Source organism: Mytilus edulis, chromosome 10 (genome assembly GCF_963676685.1).
Source record: "Mytilus edulis chromosome 10, xbMytEdul2.2, whole genome shotgun sequence".
Taxonomy (NCBI): domain Eukaryota; kingdom Metazoa; phylum Mollusca; class Bivalvia; order Mytilida; family Mytilidae; genus Mytilus; species Mytilus edulis.
Window position 1 is genome coordinate 74902718 of NC_092353.1, and position 17530 is coordinate 74920247.

General features: G+C 30.6%; 1 protein-coding gene across 1 annotated transcript; it reads left to right on the top strand.

Annotated features, from left to right (window-relative positions):
- The first annotated feature begins 4523 nt into the window (after positions 1-4523).
- LOC139492976 (fibrinogen-like protein 1) lies at positions 4524-15290 on the top strand. The gene is made up of 5 exons (XM_071281123.1): positions 4524-5112; positions 6368-6510; positions 9707-9803; positions 11617-11781; positions 15079-15290. The coding sequence occupies exons 1-5, from the start codon at positions 4524-4526 to the stop codon at positions 15288-15290; spliced, it is 1206 nt and encodes a 401-aa protein (XP_071137224.1).
- Positions 15291-17530: the final 2240 nt, after the last annotated feature.

The window sequence follows — 17530 nt, forward strand, 5'->3', positions numbered from 1 at the left end:
CACTTATGAAACAATAACCATTTAGTAAACTTTTTAAAACGTTTATGTAGACTTGTATACAATAAATTTTATACAGAACAAATACGATATTAACAAAAATGTCAGTTTGCCTGCGTGTTTTACTTGTTAACTTGAAGATGTATAAAAAACCACACGACACTCTTTCAAGAATTTGTAGAATCATTGATATAATGTTTGTTTATATATGCGATGTTAAGCAGCAGTATATGGACAGAACACGATCTGTCGTGATATAGTACCAAAACACAAGCTTTTACATGTTCCGCTGCTAAAAAAAACGTTTTTTTTTTCAAAAGTGGCCAAATCATATATCGGAATGGAGTTAAAGTGTAAACAGATGACTTACAAGATAGTCTAAGAGATTCATAAATTGGTTACCCAAAAATGACAAAGTTCAACTATCTCTCATTAGAGCAAATATTAATAAAGATCAAAACCCTGACCACATGCAGACAGCAAAGTACGTTCTAGGATTCAAACTAGATGTTTTGCGGAAAAACTATAAACTATAAAGGGGGACGGACGGACGGAAGGTCGGGCGGTCAGACGGAATGACGGACGGACAGATGTAATAATAATAATAATGAAAATTTATAAAGCGCCCTATATAAAAAATAAAAATTACTCTAAGGCGCTGTACATACACATGGTAATAAAAACATATCAATGACAATAACATAAAACATAAAAAAATACATCGTGTCAGATTCAAATACTGAAATAAAAAATGCCTACCATGAAATAAAAGGTCAATACGAAATACATGTTAAAACAAATAATAAAAAAATAACAATATAGGATAAAAGCATGCAGGACAAGCAAAAACTCAATACAAAGAGTAAAAAAAGCCCGTAAAAGAGAAAAGAATTCAATCTAATTAAAAGCAATACGATAAAAATGAGTTTTTAACTGTATTTTAAAACACTCTAGGGACTTGCATTGTCAGGGACTTGCATTGCATGTACAGGGGTAGTTGAGGGGCCATAAAAAATATAGCTTCAATTACATCTTTTATTGCGTCAACTTGTACATGTATGTTACAGTAACCCTGATGATTTCTATTTTTAAGATGTTACCATTTTTGCGTTCATGTACTTACAACGTATTTTTGTCGGAATTAGTAATTGTTTAGATATGTATATTGATAATGAACATACTTGTATCACATTTTTACAACGTATAATTTCTTTTTAAAATGTTCCATAAAAGAGGGTCTGATTGGGGTTTACGGAATACAGAATAATGGGCAAAAATTGCAGAATAAAATGCAAAAAAGAAAAAAAAAGAAAAAGTGTATAATGAGGTGCTAAAATATAAAGAATAAGAATATTGGTAATACTAAATAAAAATTTATGATAATTATCCAGACTTTTATGATAAAATGAATCTATCAATACGAAACACATAATCATCGTGCATAATCAACACGAAGAACGTTGGAAATTATTAGCATAATAACTTGACGTTATATAATAAAAATTACGACGTCACGAATTTTTATGTTTTTTTTGTCAAAATGTTGGGTTGGCGTCGCTTCTATAGGGAAAACGAAGTCGGTGACCATATTTTTTTTTAATATCATCTAATTCGTAAGACAAAGAGGAAAAAAATATTAATTTTAAAAAAATTTCTATGGAGCGGTTCTCGTGATTTATACTAGAAACCGAAAATTGTAGAAGAAAAATATAGATTTACCCTATATATTCAATGTAATTTAGTACCCTCACGGACCATTTTAAAAATGGATTTTTCTTGAAAACGAAGTCGGTGACATATACTTTTTTTTACATTTTCTGATGTATATTTTCAATATCTAATTGAGTTCTAAGTTTTAAAAAAATCTATGGACAAGTTTATTTACTGATCCTTGACCTTAAATGAGGTTCCTTCAATAAATCCCAAGACTTTACACCGTTTTTTTTTCTTCAAAAGTCTCCCCACTATTGCCTTGATTTAGCAAGTCATTCTTTCATTTTTACGTTTATACGCTATGATATGCACTTGGGTGAATATTTCACGGCATTGTTTGTCGTTTGGCAGATTGTTCCAATGTTTTCTTATAATTTTACTAAGTTTCAAGGTTGAAGTTAGAAATAAATGTAACGTTTGTGCTAACGAACTATAAACTGTAGACGCATTTTTAGCGATTGCATAGTTTGTCAATTGACAATACTTTCCAGGTATCCCGTCTTCCTCTACTATCAAAACTGAAAGTTCCATTTCTATGTATCAACATTCCAGCAGTGCCTACATGCTGAGTATATATCTCCCAATTGATATGCTATTCCCGGGCTTGTATTTCCTTTCATGATTTCCATGATAAAGGGTTGCTGATCACAAGGAAGCAAATAAAGAAAAACATACAATGACAATTGACAATACTTTCCAGGTATCCCGTCTTCCTCTACTATCAAAACTGAAAGTTGCCTAAAAATTGCACAATAGTGATGGAGGAGGGGGTTAAACTAGTTAATCAATCACATATATCGAGAATGTTTTACAGGAAATGTTTGCACTTTGTGACAGTTCTGCATTTTTTTCTATACAGAAAAGCAAACTCTTGAATCATTTATTTTGTCATTTCGTGTGAAACTGTTTATAACTTTATGATTATATTGCAATTTATTTTTGAATAACATTTTTAATCAAAATCAAAAGTTTTTGCATGCGAATGTAGTTTAATATATGTTCTATACTCGTGATGGTATTGATATAAATTAAGGTGTTTTATTTTCCTTGCTGTTGGATATCACTCATATCACTAATAGAAACTATATCATGTGAATAAACATACAAGTAGCCATATGCCAACCTTCGAATAACCTGTTATTATTTAATACTTGATATTCTTTACGAAAGAATGAAAAGATTGTTTCTTAAAAAATGACATGTAATTGTCATAACATGACTAATTTCATCGCTTGCATGGACGGAAAATGTTTCAGCACATATAACACTTAAAAGAAAGGAAAATGGCCATTGTTAGATATTATAATTTGTTTCTGTGTGTGTTACATTTTAAAGTTGTGTTTATGTTGTGTCGCGGTGCTTCTCTCTTCTCTTATATTTTATGTGTTTCCCTGAGTTTTAGTTTGGAACCCGGATTTGTTTGTTTTTTCAATCGATGTATGAATTTCGAACAGCGGTATACTACTGTTACCTTTATCTAATGAATAATCGGAAGCCAACATATGCAAGAACGAAACATATGATGGTATGTATGACAAAATCAAAATGGCATACATGTACCAATTATAATAGCACAATCACCATTAATATTGTTTTAGGGAGTTAAACCCTAATTTGTTTTATAATAAATCAATGTAAAACGGACATTTTAAAATGGTGTAAAAGCATGTTTAATAAAATTAACGGTACCAATTTTCTTGCACCAGATACGCATTTCGACAATACATGTCTCTTCAGTGATGCTCGTTGCCAAAATATTTGAAATCCAAAGCTTATATAAAAGATGAAGAGCTACAATCCGAAAGGTCCAAAAAGTATAGCCAAATCCGTGAAAGGAATCAGAGCTTTGCATGAGGGAGATACATTCCTTAATTTAAAATAATTTCTAATATTTTGTAACAGCAAATTTTAATAACACAAAAAATCCGTATTTTCATGCCAGTACTGGCTACTGGGCTGGTGATACCCTCGGGGACTTTTACTTAGTTATCAGCTATCGTCACCACATATTTTCTATTGTGTAATGTCTCAGATTAGTCATTCATACATTTTTATAAAACGTTGATCACACTTTTGAATAACACAACGAGAAATAAATTCCTCAAAGAATATACAATTACTGATTTTAGTAAGAATTTGTTTAAGAGTTTGCCAAAATATTCTAACTTTATTAACTGTTTTAACTAACATTCTGTTCACAACAAACTACCAAAATATAACACAATGTCTACAAATTGAAAATAAAAAGATATAAGATGATATAATGTACAGTATTGCATATATCATGATCACGTAATAGATACAGTAAATAATTTTGACATTTAACTAAATAGGAAAACAGAGGCATAAATAAACAGAAAGAAAACATAAGTTAAGATCATCGGGTGTTCCAATGCTACTTGGCCAAACACTACACAATTAGTGCCAAAAGTGTCAAAAGTGCCAAAATTTCATAAATATGCAAATAAGAACTTTAGTTGCATATGATTTAACTATCATGGTGTTTATATAACCCACAATCCATATTGTATATCATCAATTGACGAAGCACAGACATATTTGTTAGTATATATATATATATATATGCAGACGTATGTTTCAATCGCAAAGTTGTTTCAATCTATCGGAAGTACATTCTCATATTATAACTGAACGAAATTAACGATTTTGAGATGGCAAAACACGGACTCACAATGAACATGATGAACGTTTTTGGAAAAAAAATATCGATTTTACACATATGTTTTCTGACAACTTTTCGTGTTGATGGAAAACCCTGTTTGAACTCCAGTTCCGAATGTCATCATGTGAGGATGCCTTTAGTGTCCAACAAACTTAATGCCGCATTAGTCGCCGAACTTGATGTCACGGCAATGAATCAACAATTGGCAACCTACATCCGTGACGACATTGAATCCACCTTCTCTAAGGATATTAAAAGCCTGGTGAAAAAGGAGCAGGATGGTATAAAGGTTTCGATGTTACAGGATTATTCGTCTAAACTAAATAAGACAAAGAGTGAATATGACAGACACATTTCAAAAATAGTACAGACCCTTAAAGCAAAACAAAGTGAGCTACAACTTGAAATTTCTGATGTTAATAAAAATATAAATGAAAGTGAATCAACCTTTAAGAATGAAATAACAGATTTATTGAGTGGGTTCGAACAAAGACAAGAAAGTTTGAAATTAGCAATGTTATCCGAATATCTAGCAAAGCTGCAACAATCACAAGAAACTAACAACCAAAAGATAAACGATGTTGCGGATAATCTAAAATCTCAATTTGCTAATTTATCGCAAAGCATCAAAGAAGAATTAACAATAAGTACAACGTACTTGCAAAAACAGGGAAACACATTTGAAGATTGGAAAATGAATTTGATGGACAAATTGCATGGTAAGCTTTTTTTTAGTATTTGTTATGTTCAGTTATAGGGGGTGTCAATGTATAATGCAGATATATAAGAACATAAAATATCTGTAATTCTAAGCTATTTTGAAATGATGAAATGTGAGTGAAAAAAAAGTCTGTGATTTGTCCAGTAGAGACCGTAACGTCAAAGTATAATAGAATGTTTTTCTGAATTGACTTTAATGTAATGTGTTTCCATCGATTGATTGATGTGTGTACCTTTTAATGTACCATGGTGAACATTCCTGTTTTTTATATTGGGGAGAGAGGCAATACTATCGCATTGTATTTTTATACTCATGCAAAGATGACAAGAACATGGGGAAACAATAAAACAGATTAGTAAATTCTAAAGAGTATGTATAATGTTATGTTCTAGTCGTCTATAGTTTAATTGTTTTGGCGTATAACATATGTAATGCAATAAACAAGTGTCTGCATTCACTTTGTTATAACATGAGCAACACAACAGGTGCTACATGTGAAGCATGATCTGCTTACCCTTCTGCGCTATAAATAAAGTCAACAGCAGTATACAGCTGTTCGAAATTCATAAATCGATTGAGAAAAAATAAATAAATCCTGGTTACAAACCAAAACTGAGGGAAACACATCAAATGTAAGAGGAGAACTACGACACAACAGAAACACAACACTAACATGTAACACACACAGTAACGAACTATAATATAAAAACCACCATTTTCTTGACTTGGTACAGGACATGTTAAGAATAAAGTGATGGGTTGACCCCAGTCTTCCCCTTGTGATAAGGAACCAAGTTTGTACAATGTTTAAGAGAACCACACATTTAAACACAAGTTATTGTCCGGAAACTACAAAAATGCTTGTTTCTTGCCCCTTTTTTGCTTTTAATTCCTAACCTGTTAAATAACCCCCCAAAATCACGCTTAACCGTCTTTTAGTTGTATTGCACCTTCTTGTAAAATTTCATCGATATTCATTCACTGAAGATGTATAAGTACTGAACCCGTTACAAAGCTATATAAATGAGGACCAGTTTAACTGCTACCGATTTTACGGGCTGTTTTGAATTAAAAAAAACAACTTTGTAGGTTAACTTAAAATTGTCTCTTTATAAATGATAAGAAAAATGGTTGACATCAAGGAGTCTTTTTATCTTAGTCTTCAAGTTGTTGTGTTGTTTCCTTGTACATAACGTAACATTAACTTATTAAACAACATAACATTACAATTGATGAAAACTTTCTATATACAGGTATATTCACACCCATCAAGTACAAAGATTGTAGTGATATGAAGGAGACAATACATGAAAGTGGGGTATATACCATATTCCCAGACTTTAAGTATGGAACTCGGGCCTACTGTGATATGTCTACAGACGGAGGAGGATGGACCGTATGTATCTTTAATTAGTTTTGTACAGAATATGTAGCAGTTCATGTAAATTGATTAACTTTTGGTTTCTTAATTTGGTTAATATAGATATGGTGTGTCATTTCCCCCCTCTAAAATGTTTAGTACAATGTAAGTTATGTACATTTTTAAATCTAAAATACTTGATCCTCCGAAAAGTGTCCGATCCATTTCAAAGCAAAATATTGTATTATGTCTTTGGAAAGTTGTATTGGCTGATAAAATTATATTTAGACAATATCCTATTTGAACTATACTTTGCATTTTCCGTAACTGTATATTTAAATGAGTTATAGGTTTCGACTTGCTTGGCCTTTGTCTTACACCTTTCTACATGTATCTAACAGTGACCAGTCAATTTGCGATTAAGGATCCTACCGAAACTAGAAGGTCTGCTTTCAATGTTGTTGTCGACTACTCATTTTCCAACAGTTTAATAAAACCGTTGGTCCATTGTAAGTCATTTACGTATCGCAATTGATACTTTACCACTCACGAGCAAGAAATGTTCGTAGTCTAAGTTATTTCGTTGTAAAAGAACGACACCAGAGAAACATTCAAACTTATAGAAAACAACTGACAATGTCATGGCTCAAAAAGAAAAGACAAGCATACAATTAATATTACATAAGACACAACATAGAGAAAAATAAAGACTAAGGTAGCAAAACACAGTTAAAAGTTTGGTTTCGGAATTTGGCCACGGTGGATTTTTCAAGTATGAAAGTTATTGTGTAATAAAGTTCATTTATTTTTAGACAGCTCAGTACTAATCTAACCTTCAAAGATGGTTGATCTTTTAGGAATTTTGGTCCTCAATGCTCTTCAACTTCGTACTTTATTTGGCCTTTTTAACTTTTTTGGATTCGAACGTCACTGATGAGTCTTTTGTAGACGAAATGCTCGTCTGGCGTATTTACAAAGTTTAGTCCTGGTATCTATGATGAGTTTATGTATATGAACATCGATATTATATTTGACATGTTTTATATGCTATTTTCTGTTTAAATCTTCGTATTTTCACTACGAGACCGGTAATCGGTCAAGAAATTAATGAAATGCTTACCAAAAAATTCTACACGAAGTTTTTGACGCAATTTTACCAAAAATTGAGACATTAAACATATGACTTTCATTGGATTTATTAAAAGATATATGTTAACAGTTTCAGAAAAGGTATTACTTGCAGTGATTGAAATTCTACATTTTGACAAAATTTTGGAAAGTATGTGACATCTCCCCGCCCCCTTTTTGCAATATTTTATAAAAAAAAATGCAGATTGTTGCCATCGATACACCCCAAATATTCATTATATTGCCATTTTATATACTGGATATAAATTTTATGGAAGATTTTGATTACATACATATGCACATAAACTGTGAGCTAAATATTGCAAGAAAGCAATGAAAAGGGGATGGTAAAATTTATGAAGGAACATTTTAATATTTTTCCTAACTGTTTATTGCTACCAAAGCAATACGAACGACACAACAAACTAGGGTTGATCTCATGTGCTCCGGAACGGTAAGCAAATACTGCTTAAAAAGTGGCTCCCGTCTTGTTGTTAATAGTCTTATTCGGTAGGCCACATTCACAAAAAGGGAACGGGATTGTTGTTAAGTTATTGTAGTTTGTAATGTTATCGATTATGTAGAATAACGGTTTTGTCCGTTTAATGAATGTGGATTTGTTTCGTACCTTGAATTATTTTTGAACCAAAATTACACCTATATTTAAGAAAATGTTGTACCATCAACACATTCTTATTTTACATAAAAAAAACAACCTTTATAATAAGCAACCTACAATGTTACTTTAGAATCGTTTTATTTTTCAAAGACACAAATTATTGTTCGTCAATTCAGGTCATTTATAGAAATATTCTGTTTTGGCATTTTTTTTAAATGTCTCGTTCATGATATGGTACATTTATGTTGTCGATCTTAGAAAATGTATTGTGATGAGGATCGTTGATTGTTTATGTTGTTGTAATCGTCAGTGATGATAAGGGGTGTAGACGATTAATCCGGTACTAGAGTATCGCCTAGTACATTGTAGTACAGACTATTGAACACCATAATTGTACTCGACAAATAGTTTTTAAGTGACAGCAGTGTCGTCCTTCATTTCATTAAATTTATTTTCTTGAGCATCGTCCAAAAGGATTAAATTCTTATAATCAAAACGTTTCGTTTTCGGTTTCAATTTTGGTTTCGGCTTATGTTGAACATGTCTATTAATAATGGTAATCTAGAATTTGAGACGGATTTCAGAGCGCATGGAACGTTTTCTTATCTAAAGTGCAAAATCATAGTACCATAAAGTTTTGTTGTAAGCATTTCTATCCCTTAAACATAACTATTCAGAAACAAGTAATTTTAACTGAAAAAGTATGTCGCAAATCATAAAATCAAAATCTGTGAATATCATTATGAATTACAATTTCTTTAATCCAGTAGACTTACTTAAGTCTATTATAAGAGGCTATTGATTGTAATATTGTAAAAGAAAGGGGGGGCAAAAGATATCAGAGGGACAGTCAAACTCATAAATCGAAAATAAATTGACAATGCCAAAGCCAACGTCAAAAAATAAAAAAGACAAATACCAATATAGTACTAGTAGTACACAAGACACAACATAGAAAACTTAAGACTAAGCAACACGAACCACACCAAATACTGGGAGTGATTGCAGATGCTCCAGAAGGGTAAGCAGATCCTGCTCCTCATGTTGCATCCGTCGTGTTGTATGCGTTATTTCAAACCGGTAAATAGTCTAATTCGGTAGCTCATTTTCATGAAAAGAGAAGGGGATTGTAGTTACGGCTTACGGAACATATTCGATATCATCTGTGAAACGGTTATTCCATAACGGTCAACCAACTCTCGAAAGCGTCCGTAAAATTTACGAAGGGATTGAGTTCAACGTGATTTGATGGCTTCCTTGTAATTGATCATACTGTGAATTGAACACAAAATGTATTGAAGGAACTTTTTGGATGTTTACTTAATATTATGTGTATAGGAAATATGTGGGATTAATAAATGAAATACACATTCAACTGAACCATAAGTAATCAGTAATTCAGTATTTACCGCGTACTTAGGTTTTGGTGAATCTGATATCTAGCTGAAATACAAAATGTATATTTATTTGTTTACATAATTGTAGGTAATTCAAAGAAGAATTAACGGAACAACGAGTTTTGACAGAAACTGGGTTGAATATAGAGAAGGCTTTGGTGATTCACAGAAGGAATACTGGCTTGGTTAGTAACATTGTAGTTAATTCTAATATGACGTGCTTCTTTAGCTTTGTAAAGAAACCATACTTTATTATCCAACAAAATTAGTTTACACATGCATATATTGACTACGGCAGGAAAATGAATTTTATCAAATTAGTATACGCATTTTTATGTATTTCATTAACTTAGGACACTTTGAAACACTAAAATGATACACATTTTGTTACTAATACTTTTACAATGACAACAATGTGTTACAATTCGAATTTGACATATTTGACCTAGATACCGCAAGTTCATGTTGGCTGTTCTAACTTCAAAACCCCTCCCTCTAAAAAAAAAACGTTTCATCTTTCCTGTGAAAAGGCATGTATATAATAATTTCATTGAAAACATATGATCTGACGATAAAATATAAAATAAAGTATAGGTTAATTAGGCCTATAACTGTTGTACTGAAATGACAAAATTGTTTCATATTTATGATAAAATGGATTGACCCTAGCAGGGAATCGAACCCCATTCTCCTATAAAAAACAAAATAGGCGTAATTACCAATATACCACCAAGGTTTCCAATCCATTTTACAAATGCAACAAGATTGTCACTCAGTATTAATTTTAATCATCATGTAATACAGCATTGATGCACAAAGGCGACTCTGTCAAAGGGTCCCTCCTGCCAAGTCTCGAATGTCAGCACAACTTTATCAAGGAATCCTCTATCAGATATGAACATATTTACTAATGCTACAATAACCAGCGGAACATTTACAATTAATTTAGTAAATAAAGATCGACCTACCCGATTCTCCTTGTGCGTCCACCGCCATTGACAACTGACTTGAAAATGTACGTGTCAGAAATTGACCTCAAAGAAAAAGACGTTGAATTTTTTTTTGAATCTATTCTTTAAATCATTTCAAGTTACATCGAATATGTTATTGTTTAAAATTGAGCCAATATATCTATTATAAATGTTTTGTTTACGATCTGACAAGCTTCAATAACCAATTATGTCGGGAAGCAGAAGATGAAATATGAAAAACAAAGCGTTTCATTGAACACAAATGTTGAATCATTTAATGTTTTGTTGTAGAATTCTTAATTCTGCTTTGGATCATTTAAAACAATATAATGCAGTCGAGGCTCAACATATAAAAGAGTAGCGAAAGAATACTCACAATTCACCCATACAAATGATAGAAAACATTTTTAGCATATTGATTTGTATATAGATTAATGTGTGTTTGTTGTTGGTTATCAATAGTAAAATTAAGCAAATCTGTGTGTTATGCGTTATTTAAAATATACGTTATAGGTTGCATTTCTGTAAATATTGACAATGCAATTTCCCATAGGTACTCCTTTTACGGCTAAAACTGTACCACTTTTACTATGAAGTTTTGAATTTTTTTTTATCCTAGAATTAAAAGTTCATATGCACCACAATTTTTTTCAAATGTCAAAATATAGGGCAGTGCGGCATATTTTCAACGTTTATATGCCCTGAACTTCTCAGAGTTTAAACTAACACTAATTTTCTTAACTACCCCTACCTCGAATGAAAGGTTACCACAGATTTCAATGTAAACAATATGCACATGTTTATTTATTGGTAACATTCCCAAGTTATGTCTCTGTGAGAATGAACACAGAGAGCATTACTTGGAACCAGTATGTAAACAAAATTAATTTTCTATGAATATTCAAGATCTCCCCTCCCCAAAAGAGGCGTGTTTTGAGAAACAGCTGTATTTACAAAGTGCAAACTTATACATTTATTGATGGGTAAATTTGAGTTAAAATCACACCAATGTCATATTTAATTACAGGAAACAAATATATAAACATTCTTACGTCTAATGGTAAATATGAACTAAGAGTAGATCTAACGGCCACTAACAACAAGATGACGTATGCTTTGTATAAAACATTTACAGTTGGTGACGAGAATTCACAATATAGACTTACCATTAGAGGATATAGTGGAACTGCAGGTGAGTTTGTCTTACTGTAGTAGCGTAAATGTAATACAAATTTAAAGAGACATTTCGTACTTTTAAATGAGTGAAAGCGTAATAATTTCAGCTGTTTATCCACAAAAATTAACTGAAATACAGACACCAGACACATTATCAAAGATATGTTTTATTCAAGTGAATGATTCAACTCGAGTTGATACTTCAAACAATTTGTTAGTTGTATTGAATATTGGCCTTTGATACTCGGACTACGCTTGTTGAGTCAAATTGTTCAATAATATATTAACTGATAAATCAGACTATTGATTAATATGAATGTCTTAAGCAGAAGGTATGTAAATCGGCAATCTCAAGAATGTTTATGGAATTTTGCAATCAATCTTAGAATACGAAACTGCATTTTAATAGAAAAAAAATCATTATAAGTAACTTTTATACTTTCTGAATTACTGCAAATTCAACATTAAGTAAATCCAAGTACAAAAGAGTATTCACGTAAATATCACAAAATATTGATTTTTTACTTCAAATTACCTTATCTCAAAAACATGACCTACGAATTTTCTTTAAGACGAATATGTGATTACCACTTATATTTCTGTCTTATTGAACTGAAAGCTTAAGGAAGTCAACAAATTTATTGTTTCCTGTATAAATAAAGGCAACAGAAGTAAACCGATGTGCAATAGTCATAAAACGATTGAGAGAAAACAAATCTGGGTACAAACTAAAACTGAAGGAAACACATCAACTAAAAGAGGAAAAAAACCAGAAGAACAGACACTCTGAAGTGCAACAAAAAACACACACTAATTAGGCATACATAGAAACGAACAATTTGATAACAACTGCCACATTCCTGACTTTTTACAGGACATTTTAAGCAGAAATTGTGGGTTGAACCTGGTTCTATAGCTAGTCAAACCTCCCGAACATGTAACAACATTACGTTACAGGAATACAGTACAAAAAAATACAAGAACACTACGGACAGAGATATCCATAAATAAATAATACAATAGTACATTTCGACATGTAAACCACTTCGACATGTAAATCATACAAGTGTCTCTGTGATATTTAAACATGGCAAAAAATCACGACTTCACGATTAAATTTGTTTTTAGGCCTATTTTTTTTCGCTATACAAAAGACACAACAATTCATATTAAAAAAAACTAATTCGGATACTGCTGTAAATTTTATAAAAATAACATATCATTTTTTTAAGGAAATTAGTCGGACAGGTTTTCGAGAAATGTTATTTTTTAAAAAATTGCTCAACTTTTAAATGATATTTTCGTGTATTCTATACAGTAATACTACATGAAATGACTGCCACTTTTTTTTAACTTAAGATAAAGTAGCCATTAGTTTAACGTTTTTACTTGACAATATTTGGATATTCAGTCAAATCTTAATCCGAATTTGCAGACATAGGAGGTCATATCGTGTCATATACTGTTAGAAGTTTATAATGTTTAGCAACCATATTAAATCAATGTGTAAACACGTTAATTATGAACTATGAAAATCAAGTAAGTCGTATATTTTTCTGAGTACTTTTAAAAAAATATCAAACCAATATATTTCACGGTTGGTTAGCATTCATTAGCCGTCACTATCCTATAGATTTACAACTGTTAGTTATAATACAAAATGTAGAATCGTCATTGAAGGCGGAGCACAATTTCGTGTTCATTAAATCTTTTGATGTGTCCTTTGTATGCAAGAGTTACTAGTACATTTTTTTGTATTATGTTCAATTTCAAAATAGTCAATGTGTTGATTGTCTACCTTGAGCAGGGTCATAACTTCTCTTTACGTCTTGTTACTTTATTGGGTTTTAAATCGTAATAAAATTAATAAATGCACTAGATCTTAGAACTTTATATTACATCTGTTTTTTTTTTGTAATGTTTAAAATCAATAGATACCAACATAAAGAATTATTTAATTATCTTGAAATAATTAACCAAAGTATTCTTACATTAATGACAGGGAGGGATTATCAAACAATTTTTAATCATAGCTTTAATAAAGATAAAAAAGTTTTTTTAATCATAGCTTAATAAACGTTAAGATAATTTTCAATTAGAAATGAATATAACTTTATTCGAAAATAAGGATTTTTGTTTAGCTAAATCTATTAATTTTATTAGATATTATGAATTTCTATGATATCAGATAAACATGGTACATGATTTAATTTTGAAATTACAGAATTAAACATAGAAAGAAATGGTATATGAATTAGTGGTTTTATTCCTATACAAAGTCAAAAAAAAAACATTCTACATCTTTGTTCCATTGGTCGAACCGTCAGCCTCAAATACGTATGTGTTTTAATTTTTCAATTTTTCTTTAAAAAAAATCTTGATTCCGATTTAACAAATCATAACTTACCACAAAAATAATTAGTGTATCATTGATGTGACTTCTCTACAAATGTATAAGGTAAAGGCCAGGTCTAGATTTAAATAGAATAATTTTTTATCAAATATAATAAATATTATCTATCATTGGACTTGTCCAAGCAACAGGTATGACAAAATGTCAGTTTTGTACAGATTGTTCATGGAAAAACATAGTTTTATGATTGAGGAATCCAAAAAAAAAAAAAAAAAAAAAAAAAAAAACTGTCGCACATATTATAAACAAATAAGGTTCAGTGTTGCACCGTCTAACAAATGAAATACATTCTTCTCTGAAAATTTGCACCATTCCTTAAAGATCTAAACCTGTTTTTATGGTCTACCATTCAAAATATCGGAAGACACAAGAACTACCTATGTATGAATTTTGAACATCGATAAACCTGCTGTTGTCTTTACCACGCATAAAAACAATTTCCATTAGGATTACAATTTCTTCTCTTCTCGTCTTTAATTTTCTCTTTTATCAGGACAAATGCCAAAAATGTGTTTCAAAACAAGGTTTTTTACCCTCGCACGAATTTATTAGATGGCAATGATTCTAGATAATAAGCATAATATACCCTAGCTAACAGATAAGCTAAACATTTCTATTACTTTCGTTATACATGGGCTCATGTGTTTAAGAACATTGTATATAACGTTACCAATATTTCAAATTACCTTGATGTAGGCATTTTTTTTCTGACAAAAGATGCAAAATGAAATAACCATAACCAATACATACTTGATCTTATTAGGTTATTTATTGTTCAGCATACACCATCAAATTAACATATTTGTCAAGGCACCGAGTCAATCTCCCAGTTTGACTCTCAATGACTTCTCTCTTGAATTGAAAGATACATATATCATAACATTGTGTATTCTGTTTCAGGAAGTTATATGAGTTATAACAACGATAAGAAATTTAGTACAAGAGATCGTGATCATGATACGTGGCAAAATAATTGTGCTGCTCAAGATGGCGCATGGTGGCACGGCTGGTGTAGTAATTCGCGGTTGAACAACGACTTGAACAGTAATAAACTCTATTGGGGAGGATTTAAATATATCCATTCTACTATGATGATCAGAACTATTATGTAAAAGCGTTTTTATAGCATATTCTTTTCTTGTACCATATATCTAATTCAATAAATAGACACGCCAGCAAAGAGCAATAGGGTAACGAACATACAATTGTACGACAACAGACAGCTTCACTTTATCGATATGAATGGAATTAGAAAACACAGGAAAAAAGCCTTAAATCACAGCACGTAGACTTATAAATACAACAAAATACCGTATTATTATTGGAGCAGTTTACCAAGTGTGCAGCTTACCTTATCAATTTTATTTAAAAGATAGCTTAACTTCACCACAGTTGACCGCCAGATGTTATGATAGATTTGTCTACAAAGCTAAAACAACAACAGTCGATAACAAATGTTAGATAAAGGGATATTTTTGAAACATGATTTATTAAATGATGAGGAAAAACTAATGACTTATAAAATTAAATCAATCTTTCTTACTTATAATGGGTTAATTTCATCAATAAAATCATATTCAAAAGCTGTAAAGAATAATTTATCCATAAACAATCCGTATGAGACACAAGAACCAATTATTAAAAATAATATAAGAATATTTTTTTATCGAAAAAAGGCTCGTAAGATATATATAATGTTTTATTAGAAAAAAGCAATACTTATATATCACTTAGATGTTAGGACAAATGGTCCTTAAAAATGAACAAAACTTTTGAATAGAAAACTGTGCATAAAATGTCTTTTCGCTCCGAAAAAAGCGCCCCGCTGGTTCCAATATAGAATAATACACAGAATATTGGGGACACATTAATTTTTTTTTTAAATTAAAATAAAACAAATCGATAAATGTACTTTCTGCAATGAAGTTAAATGTACTTTCTGTAATGAAGTTACCAAAGATATTGAACACATATTTTGGACTTGTCATAAAATATCAGATCTTTGGATAAACCTCGCTGACTAGATTTATAACCAAACCTAAACAATTATTCCATTCAATATTGATATATTTTATTCGGAAATTAAGGAAAAAACCAGAAAATAATAAAATAAAGGGCTTTAACACTATCTAGAGGAAAATCTAATATAAGAAAAGATTTTTTTTTTAAAAAAGCTCATCCCATTGCCAACCTCTACTGGGACCACTGGCTTCTATTACTAGAATACTGTACACTTAAACAACTTTGTATTACCTTTTGTAATGTTACTGTGTATAAATGATTAATTTAATCACGTTAATATACTGTCATATGTTTTTAATTATTTTAAATTCTTGTTTTGTGCCAATAATGACGTGTACATTTTAAATGTTTTGTGTCTGTATGAATTATTAATAATAGAAAAACAAAAATACTGCCGCCAAAAATCCAAATTTCAAGATTTTTTGTGACTGTTTTTTTTTTTTAAGTTTTTGTTTTTGTTTTGCCTTTGGTTTTTTTAATTCATTAATCATTTTCTAGTCTCTTTCTTTCTCTCTGAAATAAAATAATATTATGGAAATAATAAATACAGAATGATACATTGTATATATTTTATAGTTTAAAATACTAACAAATAATACATGTAACTAGTATCTTTATAAATATACAAGCTAATGTTTAACGAGGCCGGGATATGGTTCCTGTACTTTCTTTATAAAACTAACAAATGTTACGTGTTTCAATAAAGTTTTTATAATTAAAAAAAAGGCAATCGCCATACATGTATAAAATGTATAAATACAAATAAGTTGGAGTGTTCCTTATCGTATTAACAACTTGGTTTTAAATGATTACTGTGAAAATGATTGTACTTGTGGTTTTCAATTTTCATGGTTTGCGCAAAATTTAATTGTTCATGAGTTCTTGAATTTGTAGATTGTTATTTTCTGAAGAAAACAGATGGAGTAAAACATTCAAAACCATCAAAAACAAAGACTTTTGCAAACTAATGTGTTCATTGTCATTATTTCGGAAATAACTGATTTATCTTTGCTTACATATTGTCTCAAGTGAACATAACAATGTTTGCAAAACTATAATTAGAAGTAATTACACTAATACACCCGGGATAGAGTAATCAACAGATTAACAATCATCAGAGGTGTTAATTGGATCATAAACATGTTTCAGGAGAATGTTAAATAAACATGCTACAAATGTGCTTACATCTATAAAATTTATTCTATTGAAATAAAGTTTCAAGCAAAATATGAAATTTGTTATTTTAAAGGCAAATCGCCATACATGTATAAATATACAATCTAATGTCTATGTTGTGTCGTTTGTACTATTGTTTTGCTGTTTGTCTTTT